A 12,987-nucleotide genomic window follows, 5' to 3' on the forward strand; every position below is an offset into this window, starting at 1 on the left:
AAATCACTATCCTAAGATTAATGTATATTTTTCCCATGTATGTTTTAGTACTTTTGCTACATATATAAGGATCTACAAAGAATATGTTATAATCTTACACAAATGGTATCAAAATGTGTATGTATAACCTTTTGCAACTTGCTTTTTTCACATATTGTTTTTGAGATAGGTTAATGCTGATGCAGATCTAATTCACTAACTTTAACTGCATAATAGTATTCCATTCCATGAAGAAATCAGTTATTTATCAATTCCCTTCCTGAAGGAAATACGGTTATTTCCTCTTTGTTTAAATAATTTTTTGTTTGTTTATTTAAATAAAATAGTACTACAATAAACATCTTGGTCCATGTTTTCTTCTGTATACATGAGAGGTTTCCAGGAAAAGAAACCTAATAGTGGACTTTCTGGGTTGTAGGACATATATTTCCAACTTTACCAAGAATTGCCAATTATCCTCCAGAGTGGTATCAATTGACACTCTCATGAGCAAAGAATAAATCAATCCCACTTTTAGCATGTTCTAAAAAACTTTAAAAAAATTGTTTTGTTTTTTTTTTTGAGACAGAGTCTTGCTTTGTTGCCCAGGCTAGAGAGTGAGTGTCGTGGTGTCAACCTACCTCACAGCAACCTCAAACTCCTAGGCTCAAGCAATCCTACTGTCTCAGCCTCCAGAGTAGCTGGGAATACAGGCCTGCACCACCATGCCCGGATAATTTTTTTCTATATATATTAGTTGGCCAATTAATTTCTTTCTATTTATGTTAGAGACAGGGTCTCGCTCTTGCTCAGGCTGGTTTCGAACTCCTGACCTCGAGCAATCCGCCTACCTCAGCCTCCCAGAGTGCTAGGATTACAGGTGTGAGCCACCGCACCTGGCCAACTTTAAAAATTTTTGACAATCTGATGGGTGTTAAATGATATTTCATTGTTGATTTAGTTAGAATTTCCCTGATTACCAGTAACACTGGTTAGTAAGCATCTTTTTTTCATATGTATATGAGTTACTTACACACACACACACACACACACACACACACACACACACACACACAGGCCATTAAGTTTTCCTCTGTGAATTGCTTATTTAAAACCTTTGCCCATTTTTCAATTTAATTATAACCTTTTTTATATTTAGTCTGCTTTAAATAAAATCTCAAATTCACTTTCAGACATCTGAATGGTCTAAATCTAAAATAATAAAAATACAGATGCTCTAAATCACAAACAAATGCCTACAGGTGCCAGCCAGACAGGTAGGTGAGTGCAGGAGACCACTTGAAAGCTACGCGCATCCCTCTAAAGGAAGGAGGAGGTAGGCATTTCTTGGAGCAAATCAATTACTGCTATAATGAACAAGCAGGTTTACTGATGACTTTAAAAAAAAAAAGGCACGAATCCAGATTTCATGTAACCTCCAATTTTTAATTGATGCAACTAATTCAAAATTTTCAAAAACACTCTGCAGACCAAACAAAATCTATGTGCAGGTCAGTAGTACTCTTAGACCACTGAACAGACCACAAAACTAGGTAAGAGGCCGGGCGCGGTGGCTCACGCCTGTAATCCTAGCACTCTGGGAGGCTGAGGCGGGTGGATTGCTCAAGGTCAGGAGTTCGAAACCAGCCTGAGCAAGAGCGAGACCCTGTCTCTACTATAAATAGAAAGAAATTAATTGGCCAACTAATATATATACAAAAAATTAGCCGGGCATGGTGGTGCATGCCTGTAGTCCCAGCTACTCGGGAGGCTGAGGCAGCAGGATTGCTTGAGCCCAAGAGTTTAAGGTTGCTGTGAGCTAGGCTGACGCCATGGCACTCACTCTAGCCTGGGCGACAAAGTGAGACTCTGTCTCAAAAAAAAAAAAAAAAAAAAAAAACTAGGTAAGAGTAACAGAGTAATATGGTATCTGTATGAAAAAGCTGTATACGAGAGTAATCATTTTATTCATAACTATCATATATTTAATCATGATTAATTACAAACTAAAATTACCTGACCTAAATTACAGATAATATGTTATTAAGCCTATAACAAGCTGTCAAACTCTCTAACATGTAAAGTGAAATCACTTTGGCTCACTTAAAAAAAAATCCTCATAAATCTTCCTTTTTCAACACAAAAAATGTCATTTAATGAACACCTTTTTTATTGTTTAAGTGGCAATATTCCTTCACACTGTTAAATTCATACCTAAACAGCACTGAAACCTTTATGCCCAATTGGACATTTACAGCACTACATTTGAACAAAAAACAAAACAAAAAAAAGTCTTTGCCTATTCATAAATTGAGCTTAAAAAAAAAAATTCCAAAATACAGAGAAATGAAGCACTTACTGTGATATACTCCAAAGGGTAAAATGAATAAAAATCTCTTAGAGTTTGAAGCCAACAGAATAATAACAGTGGTTTGGTTACTGGTCATAATCCTTATCTAGGCAACCACATTTTCATCCATCAACATCTATAGTGAATTTAATGGTAGCCAAGGAGTTAATCTACTAATGTCAAAATACCTGTACAACATTACATATGCCAAATCACACTTAGCACACTACTATGGTAACTATTCTGAGAGAAAGTATCTGTGTACTTTGGAAAGGCATAGTGCACAACATGCAATTACATTTCAATTCCTCCTGTGTTTAGGAGAAACACACCTGTTTGTACTAATGAATTAAACTGCTTGTTGAATAACTACTAATTTTTTTCCCCAGCATACTGCCATTTCTGGAAGGGTAAAAGAGAAGAACCAGGCCGGGCGCGGTGGCTCACGCCTGTAATCCTAGCTCTCTGGGAGGCCGAGGCGGGCGGATTGCTCGAGGTCAGGAGTTCAAAACCAGCCTGAGCAAGAGCGAGACCCCGTCTCTACTATAAATATAAAGAAATTAATTGGCTAACTAATATATATATATATAAAAAATTAGCCGGGCATGGTGGTGCATGCCTGTAGTCCCAGCTACTTGGGAGGCTGAGGCAGGAGGATTGCTTGAGCCAGGAGTTTGAGGTTGCTGTGAGCTAGGCTGACGCCACGGCACTCACTCTAGCCTGGGCAACAAAATGAGACTCTGTCTCAAAAAAAAAAAAAAAAAAAAGAGAAGAACCAAAGGAACAAAAATACTTATCTCAAAAATAAAACTCCACTCAATTTTTAAAAACTGGTCAGTATATTCTGTCCCATATTAGAGATACATTGATTTTAAAAGCTGGCCAAACAATGGGATAATCTATGGAAAACACTTATTTGATCACTTAGTGCCTGATATAGATGTTATTAAGACACACATACATATCTTCCACTGCTCACAAAAAAAAAAAAAAAAAAAGACACACATACACAGATTCAACTATGTTCTCATATCATCTAACAGCATTCACCTAACAATTTATAAACTGCCTGATCATGATATAAAATGTAAGAACTATGTGCTATATTACATGGTACTTTGGATATCAGTATATATGTACTATCCAAAGAAGGTAATTTAAAATATCCATGAGTTAATCTGTCACGGGATTAGAGATAAAAAAGAAAAAAGAAGGCCAGGCTCACGCCTATAATCCTAGCACTCTGGGAGGCCGAGGCAGGAGGATCACTCAAGGTCAGGAGTTCAGAACCAGCCTAAGAGCGAGACCCCAACTCTACTAAAAACAAAGAAATTATTTGGCCAACTAAAAATATATAGAAAAAAATTAGCCAGGCATGGTGGCACATGCCTATAGTCCCAGTTACCTGGGAGGCTGAGACAGGAGGATGGCTTGAGCCCAGGAGTTTGAGGTTGCTGTGAGCTAGGCTGACATCACAGCACTCTAGCCGCGGAAACAGAGTGAGACTCTGTCACAAAAAAAGAAAAAGAAATTACAGCATTTTAAAATCGATAGTTTCCAAGTTTAAAATAGAAGTGAAATGTTAAAGTCAGCACATAAATGTGTTGAAGCAAATGCGTTGATAACAAGTTCACTTTCAATTTTTCTACTTGATGCTCTCAAAGGATAGAATGTTAGCATATTCTTTGTTTCAAACCCAGGGTTAAATCTTCTTGGACTCCTATACAGACTGCACTTCAACTGAACCAAATACTAAGTAAGGATTGTACTAAAGAAGCAGCTTGACCTTTGGAGGCAATTTTACAATGGAAGTTTCCTATGAGCAGGGAGGCAGCTATCTGAGATAATTTTTTCCTAAATGAGTCTTTACTACAATCACTCAGGAATACATCTTACATTTACTATAGTAAGACTCAGAGTTCTTTCCCTGATTGCCAAAGTCCTGAGATTTTAGTAAAAGAATAGTGTGACAATTCCAAATACCTGTCTGAAGCCTAAATCATTTTACCTAATAAGTGATTTCACCCTCAAAATACTGTAATAATTGTTAAGACAATAAGAAGCAAATACTTAGTAAACTCAAAATAAACCAAGCTTTCTAACAAAAGAGAGCAAGTTGCATAAGTTCAAAAATAAGTACCATTCTAACACTGGTCAGTAAAAAATAAATAAATAAATAAATAAAAATAAGTACCATTAATGTAAAAATCTTTAAATACACAGGACATTTGTATTTATTATTGTGGCTACTTACATATGCAATAAAAGCTTAAAACTATACATGGGAATAACACACACCTACCTGAAGACAGAATTTATCTCTGGGGGGAGGAAGTGGGAAGAGATGGAAAGGGGCTTTAATGGTATCTGTAATATTTTACTTCCCAAAAGCAGCACACCCAGTCTGAAGCAAATGGGACAAAATGTTAACATCTGTTAAATCTGGTAGTGGGTTACTTTTCTGTGTTTCTATTAATAAAATATTTCCTAATTTAAAATGAAAATTTAAAGAGATTACAAATGACCACATACTTATATAGTGTTCAAAATGAAATCTCTAAAATCTAGAGAACTAATCTAAGTTAACAACAAAAGCTATCAGAAGGCTCAGTCCTTTCCCACTGACTCACATACAGATTAGAACAAGATTTACTTTACAATTAAGAACAGGTTCATTTATATGGCAAAGTTCAGAGAAGCTTCATAGATAATTTACTACTCAAGACCACATCTACCCAGGCTGTATTAGACAGTATCAGTTCACTAGAACCAGGAAGTTTAAAAAAAAAATGGGCCTGGATGAAAAGCCAAAATACATGATACAAAGTTCATACAATAAAGCTCAAACCCTTTACTCAGAAGAGAATCCATCAAATTCTCACATAGAAATTTATTTTTATGCTTAAACGAGCTTGTTTATCTGGCTACTTCGACTTCTTCAGATCAAATTCAGTAAACTACAAGAGAGAAGACATTACACAATAGGCAGCAACAAGGCACAATAAGCAGCAAGAAGTAATAACCTGAGAGTAAGGACAACAACCTTAAAGAACAGATATGAAACTAATAAATTTCAGCATATACTCTGGGGTAATTTCTCTGTTTATAAGTACTCTAGCATCAATGACAGATGTTCAGAATGATATCTAGTGTTTAAAAAAAGAAGAGAAACAAACCTAGATTATGAAGAATTATAAAACTTAAAACGATAATATATTTTAGGAATATTTCCATCCAAATCAGTAAATATTTTCTTAAAGTCTAAGTGCCCCAAAGGGTAAGCTTCAGTTATCTGGAAAATTCACTGCAGAATTCATTGCCAGATAAATTAGATAAAGCTTAACATACAAAACAGTTTCTCATACTTCTTTCCTCATAGACACATTTCCAAAAACAGAAGAAAATGTCTGAATAAATTCAATTCCTTAACAAGTATTTCTAATTTAATTTCTTAAGACCATTTAGTGATCAAGCACAATGCTGACAAATTATTAATTTCATCACTTTTTAAAGTAATAAAAGACTGCCAAAATGATTGCATAGAAAACATGCAAAGTTTGGGCAGAAAATTCCGTAACACAAGGTTGACAATAACATCCATGTAGGTGCCAAGTTTTTAGCCTGCCAAACAAATTACTATATCTGTAACTCTCCTTGTAGTGCCAATTTAGTCACTTCCAACATGAATATTTTGTCGGTGGAGGCCAGGGATTGGCTAGCATATCCTGATTTCTGGCCTTCAAGGATGAACTTCATTTCCCCAACACAGGTAAAATATTTCTATAAGACAAAGCCCAATTACTGTACCAATCACTGCATACACATAACCAGAAATTGTAGCCATACTCACATAAACCTATAATCCATTTTAATTTATTATCCACAAAGGGAGAGGGTCAGAATTTAAAACATCTACAAAAGTCCATTGCTGTCAAGTATCCACTGTAAAGGGAGGAGAGAGGGAATGAAATGAAATGAATTTGGGGCCTAGGGAAAAATCTCTCTAGGCCCATAATAACACATTTTCAAAACATGCTGAATTAGGCTGGGCGCCGTGGTTCACCCCTGTAATCCTAGCACTCTAGGAGGCTGAGGTGGGTGGATCACTCAAGGTCAGGAGTTTGAAACGAGCTTGAGCGAGACCCCGTCTCTACTAAAAATAGAAAGAAACTAATTGACCAACTAAAAATATATATAGAAAAAATTAGCCGGGCATGGTGGCACATGTCTGTAGTCCCAGTTACTCGGGAGGCTGAGGCAGTAGGATTGCTTGAGCCCAGGAGATTGAGGTTGCTGTGAACTAAGCTAATGCCACAGCACTCACTCTAGCCTGAGCAACAAAGTGAGACTGTCTCAAAAAAAAAAAAAAAAAAACCTGCTGAATTAGACCACATTCACATGAAAGAAAACTAATCAATGCACACTGACTAATTTCTTCACCTTCCTCAGGAGTCCACACCCCAGGCCAAGTTAAAAATCCACTAAGTTTCTAATATGTAACCTGTACAAATACTCTGGGCTTATCATAAAATTTTGCAACTAAAGCAACAAAGCAACTTGCATACTTTGTGTAATGTGATTCCAACTGTTAGGAAACTGACCCAATACTAGTTCTAAATCAAGGTTTCTAGAGATACAAATTTTTGTCAATATTTTTAAATTTCCATAATAAGATACCACCTAATGCCACAATTAACTTACTGCCCCAATTCATGGATTTCAAAAACATGCTTTTTACTTCTATCCCCATATATTTTTATATTTTAATATATGGAGGCTATTCCCTCCATATATTAAGTGATGGGGGAGGGGGTTCAGTTTCCTTTTTTTGTTTTTCTTTTTTGAGACAGAGTCTCACTCTGTCCCCCAGTGTAGCATGCAGTGGAATCATCATAGCTCACTGCAACTTCAAACTCCTGGGCTCAAGCAATCCTCCTGCCTCAGCCTCTCAACTAGCTAGGACTATAGGTGCATACCACAAGGCCCAGCTAATTTTTCTATTTTTAGTAGAGACAGAGTCTCACTCTTGCTCAGGCTGGTCTCGAACTTCTGAGCTCAAGCAATCCTCCAGCCTCAGCCTCCCAGAGTACTAGGATTACAGGCATGAAACACCTAGCCCAGCCCTAATCAACCTTTAATAAAACAGGTTAGGCCGGGCGTGGTGGCTCATGCCTGTAATCCTAGCACTCTGGGAGGCCGAGGCGGGCGGATTGCTTCAGGTCAGGAGTTCCAATCCAGCCTGAGCAAGAGCGAGACTGTCTCTACTATAAATAGAAAGAAATTAATTGGCCAACTAATATATATAGAAAAAATTAGCCAGACATGGTGGTGCATGCCTGTAGTCCCAGCTACTGGGGAGGCTGAGGCAGAGCAGGATTGCTTGAACCCAGGAGTTTGAGGTTGCTGTGAGCGAGGCTGATGCCACGGCACTCGCTCTAGCCTGGGCAACAAAGCAAGACTCTGTCAATCAATCAATCAGTCAATCAATCAATCAATCAATCAATCAATAAATAAATAAATAAAAGCCAGTTAGAATTCACTAATATGCCGTCCTTAATTTGTGTTGCCATCCAGCCTGAAAAAAATGTTTTGAAAAATTCATGTTATTTAAATAATCAATTTATTTTCTTGTATCAAATTAACAAACAGCTCCCTACTAATATCTAATACATTACCACATTCACCCTCAATGGCACAAAGCAGTCTTCCACATATTTCTCATCTCTTTGGAAAAGTAGAAAAGTGGTAAGGAGAAGCAGGTCACTGCTTGTTCTATCCCAACACTTAAATATACTTCTTAATAAATAATCATTTAAAAATTTGTACCATTTTTAAAAATTTTTTCCCTAAATATGTATGCTTCCCAAAATTATAAATCATTATGCCAACTAATGAAATAAAGAAACAAATTTTTTTTTAGTGTTAGTCTTTTCACATAATGTGAACTCATTCATTGCTAGGTCCTTCTGCCCAAAGGTTTGCCAAGTCACAAGACACACTACTGTTTACAATTCCTCCCATCTGCCTCTTGCCAATATATATCAAACACTCTAGTCACTTGGCTTAAATCTTAGTCTCCCAAATAACCCTCCCAAATCCTAATTTAGACCCAAGATGCACTCACTCTGATTCATATTCTTAATGGAAAAATTTTAAATCACCTCATTTTCACAGGGATAAGTTCTGCCTTTTGATACAGACAGACCCTAGAGCTCTCATGCTTTCACATCAGTGCCCCAAATCTGACAGTATACTTTTCAGTTCTGTACTTTTAACCAAATTTTCAATCCAAGTATCATAACCTCTTGGCTTTCAAAGATAACTGCCAACTTTCAATTCATTCAAGTACCAGTCTACATTTCTTTTATTTCATTGCTACATACACCCTGTTTATTAAGGTTGAGGCCTAAGGTTGATTTTCCCCCTGGCTACAGTAGGAATGGAAATGAAACAAAATATATTTAATACCACTCTTTTTACAGATGATTATTAAACAGCTCCCATTTTTCATTAAAGGCTTCACATTAAGACATCATATAACATGGTATCATAAATGGCTATTGTCCAGGACCTTTGTTGGGCATCTATACCAATGGTCTCCAAGATCAAACAATACTTCAGATAATGCTGAGAGGAGAGAGGGGAGTATGATTCACCAAAAAACTGCAATGAAGAGTAATGGAATATTTTCATCAGTGATTCGTTAAAACTAACAGCTTCTTTGAGAAGACTGTACTGCTAAGCAACCATCACTGTAGCAATAAATCCATCAGCTTTAAAGGCTACAAAGCTAGGAAGATAGGTGGAAAAGCGGAGATGGGGTCCTCGGGCAGCTTCTCTAGAGGTTAGGCGAGAACAAAGTCACTGCTGCACTGTCACTTGAGGGGAAGGGGGAGGGGGCGGATCATCTTGGAAACCCAGCCCCTGGGCTGGAGCAGGCGGGGAGAACTCAGCAAGGCTGCCTGGGATTAACATTCTCGTTTCTCACCCTCTCCCCCCTTCCAGAAGCTCCCCTCCTCGCTCCAGCGCGGAGGCCAGAGTCCCAGATAACCGCCCCTTCCAATCTATCCCCCGTGGGGTGTAGGGAGAACCAGAGAAAAGAACTCAGTCAGGAGGTTGACACTGAACGGGGACTCCCATGACCCCTCCGGCCTTCCCCAACCCCCTCCAGGCTCTCTCAGAACACTACCAAGCTCGGGAGGGCCGGCGGTGGGGGGTAAGCCCCGCAGAGGTGTGCTCGCCCGGGAGGGGCGCACGCGCCAGGACGGCCGTCTCCCGGGCGCTCCCGCAGCGCGGCCCCGGACCCAGCCGAGCAGGGCAGAGCACGTCGGCCCCGGCGCCCCGCGGCCGCCCACAGGGGCGCGCCTGTCCCCTGGGCCGGCCTCCCTGCCCCAGCCCCAGCCCCAAGGCCCACCCGCCCTCCCGGCAAGGCCCCCAGTCCAGCCCGCGGGCGCGGCCTAACTGCTCGCCCAGCAGCTCGCTCCCGGCGCCCAAGGGTCGCCGTACCTGGGCGGCGGCCTCCAGCTTGCCCTCAAAGGTGAAGTCCAGCAAGTCGGGCTTGAGGCAAAGGCTGTAGTTGATGGGGGAGACATCGGCAGGCAGCCGCTCGAAGGGCCTCTTCTCCGGCATCGCGGCGAGGCCCAGGCTGTGGAGGCGGCGGCGGCGGCGAGAGGAGCGGCTGAGGAGGAGAAGGAGGAGGGAAGGAGGCGGAGGGCCGAGGAAGAGCAGGCGGCGAGCAAGGGAGGGGGCGGCGGCTGCCAGCCACATTCACCGAGCGCGGGCGACTGCCTGAGGAGAGCGACCGGGGGAGCCTAGGGGGCGGGGGAGAGACCCAGCCAGAGCGCTAGGGGCCGGGAGGGAGGCGTTGCGGGCGGGCGGGCTGCCTACGGGAAAGGGGGCGGAGGAGAGGGAGGAGGAGGGCCCGCTAGGAGGGAGGGAGGGAAGAAGGCCGCGGCAGCGGCGTGCGCGGCCCCGCCGGCCGGGCGCGCCCCCACTGAGTGCGCGCGCGCGCCGGGGCAGGGGGCGGGGCGGCGAGGGCGCGGCCCGCGGGGCAGGAGGGCGCTGAGTTGCTGGCGCCGTCGTGGGGCGTGGGGTGTGGGGCGCCTCCGGTCGCTGCACCTGTCAGCGCTGCTGGGTGGAGAGGGACGGCCTTAGAGCTGGAAGGAGCCGCGAAAGCGCTGGAAAAGCGAAGGCAGAGACGTTGAGGGGCCCCTGAGCCGTCCCGGGAAGTTGAAGCTTACTCAGTTGGTTAGTTCAGGCAGGCTAGCATGCTAAAATATCATTTCGGAACAAAACCCCAAACTGGATTCTACTTCCACATCAGCGGAAAGCCCTGACTTGAGGCTCTTTGGCCCTAATTCCTATTTCAAGTAGCAACTTCGAGAGATGATTTGAAAATATTTTTGTCATAAAACCTTTAATAATCTAGGTTTCGTCAACCACTAAGATTTGGACCTTTGAAAGAGTAATTTCAAAGATTAGGAAGATTTTTGTTTCCACAATTTAATGTTGAAAATATTTCACCTTTTTCCCTTTTCATCTTTGTTTCTGGCTTTTTTAAAGTAGAAGACCCTTCAACAATTACGTCCTCTTTAAAGGTGAACTATTAGTGTGGCTCCCTCAGTTCTGTAAATATCTGGCAAATTGAGATATGAATATATTTAAACATATATTTAAATGAGGCATATATTTAAATACATTTAAATGAGAGATATATTTAAATGAAGTATATATACATTTAAAGGTGACAAGAGCAAGGAGGTTTATCCATAATCCTCATATTCCTTTGTAGACATTTCACAAGTAGGAACCCCTTCATTTCACTCAATGCAGAATGTTTTACTGTCCAATAGAAATATTCTGTGAACCACGAGGTAGTATTAAATTTTCTAGTAGCCACATCACAAAAAAGTGAGAAGGAAACAGATGAAATTGACACATCTTATTTAACCCAACATATCTAAAACATTGTCATTTCAACATGGAATCATAAAAATATTAATATGAGATATTTTACTTATTTCTTTTTCATACTGACTTTGAAATACAGTGTGTATTTTACATTGACAGACATCTCAATTCTGACTAGCCAAATTTCAGGTGTTCTATAGCCAAATGTGGCTAGTGTCTATTGTATTAGGCAGCACAATTTTGGACACTGGGCCTGCTCTCTTAGCTTCTGAATCCTACATACTCTTTAGAAACTGGTTAGTCAGTTCAGTAACGATTGAGATATACTTTGTGCAGGGCCCAGTACTGAGAATAATAACATAATCAGAATAGCATAATCATTCCAGCATCTGAAAATAAACCACTCTAAAAAAATAAGAACAAAAAATTGAATGATTTTTAAAATGTAAAGAAAAACTACAAGAGCAGACTGAAAAGCTGCAATGCTTTCCAACTAAGATGTGAGATAGGGCCTTTTATTACATGGATGCATTTCTATGTGGTCATAGAAATAATAATAATAATTTTTTTTAGAGATAAATTCTTGCTCTGTTGCCCAGGCTGGAGTGCAATGACATCATCATAGCTCACTGCAACCTCCAACTCCTGGGCTCAACTGATCCTCCCACCTTAGCCTCTTCAGTCCTGAGACTACAGGCACACACCACCACACCTAGCTAATTTTTTAAAAATTTTTTTGTAAAGATGGGGTCTTGCTATATTGTCCAGGCTGATCTCAAAATCCTGGCCTTAAGCAATCCTCCCATCTCAACCTCCCAAAGTGCTGGGATTACATGCATAAGCCACCATACCCAGCAATGATAATTTAAATAACATATAATAAGAATTTAATTAACTATAATTAAATATTTATTGAGTACTTACTAAACACTTTTCATGTTATTAATTCATGTAATCTTCTCAACACATCTATGAGGTGGATACCATTATCGCCATTTAACAGATGACAAAATAGGCACTTAGAAATTCAGTGACTTGCCCAAGGTCATATAGCTAATAATTGGCAGAGCTAGAATTGGAACCCCAGCATGTTTTTCTCTCCTAGAGAATTTTGCAGCAGCTTCTCTATTTTTCTAACTCTCTAGTTTTGTTTTTTTAATTAATTAATTTTCTTTTTGAGACATTGTCTTCTCACTCTGTCACCTTGGCTAGAGCATAATGGTGTCATCATAATTCACTGAAACCTCCAGTACCTGGGGCTCAAGCAATCCTCCTGCCTCAGTCTCCTGAGTAGCTGGGACTACAGACGTATGCCACCACACCTGGCTAATATTTTTCTAATTTTAGTAGAGATAGGGTCTCGCTCTTCCTCAGGCTTGTCTCAAATTTCTGGGCTCAAGCAATCCTCCCACCTCAGCCTTTCAGAGTGCTAGGATTGCAGGCATTGAGCCACTGCACCCAGCTCTAGTTTTATTTTATTCTAATCCCTCTGTATCTCAGCTTCTCAAAATGTTTTCATTATGCAAGAACCCATAAGGCTCCTTCTTGTCTGTTAAAACAAATTTGATTTGTCACCATTTAAGGCTTTGTATGAACTGTCTTTACCATTCCCCTAGGCTTGTTTTTCTTATCCTTAAACATAAATTGTACGGTCTTAACAAGCTAACCTGTTCACTGTTTGGCCCTTACAACTTGTTCATTCTCTCTTCTCTACCGTAGTTCATGCATTATTGCTAGAATGAGTTCCT

The 12,987-nt window shown here is 40.4% G+C and overlaps 1 protein-coding gene across 1 annotated transcript in view; it reads right to left on the bottom strand.

Annotated features, from left to right (window-relative positions):
• Positions 1-10,167, bottom strand: part of NPEPPS (aminopeptidase puromycin sensitive) — a 98,862-nt gene extending 88,695 nt beyond the window's left edge. The window contains exon 1 of the mRNA XM_012765965.3: positions 9,836-10,167. Coding sequence (XP_012621419.1) covers positions 9,836-10,096 — 261 coding nt within the window. The 5' untranslated portion in view covers positions 10,097-10,167. The remainder of the gene's footprint in view (positions 1-9,835) is intronic.
• Positions 10,168-12,987: the final 2,820 nt, after the last annotated feature.

Source organism: Microcebus murinus, chromosome 18 (assembly GCF_040939455.1).
Source record: "Microcebus murinus isolate Inina chromosome 18, M.murinus_Inina_mat1.0, whole genome shotgun sequence".
Taxonomy (NCBI): Eukaryota; Metazoa; Chordata; class Mammalia; order Primates; family Cheirogaleidae; genus Microcebus; species Microcebus murinus.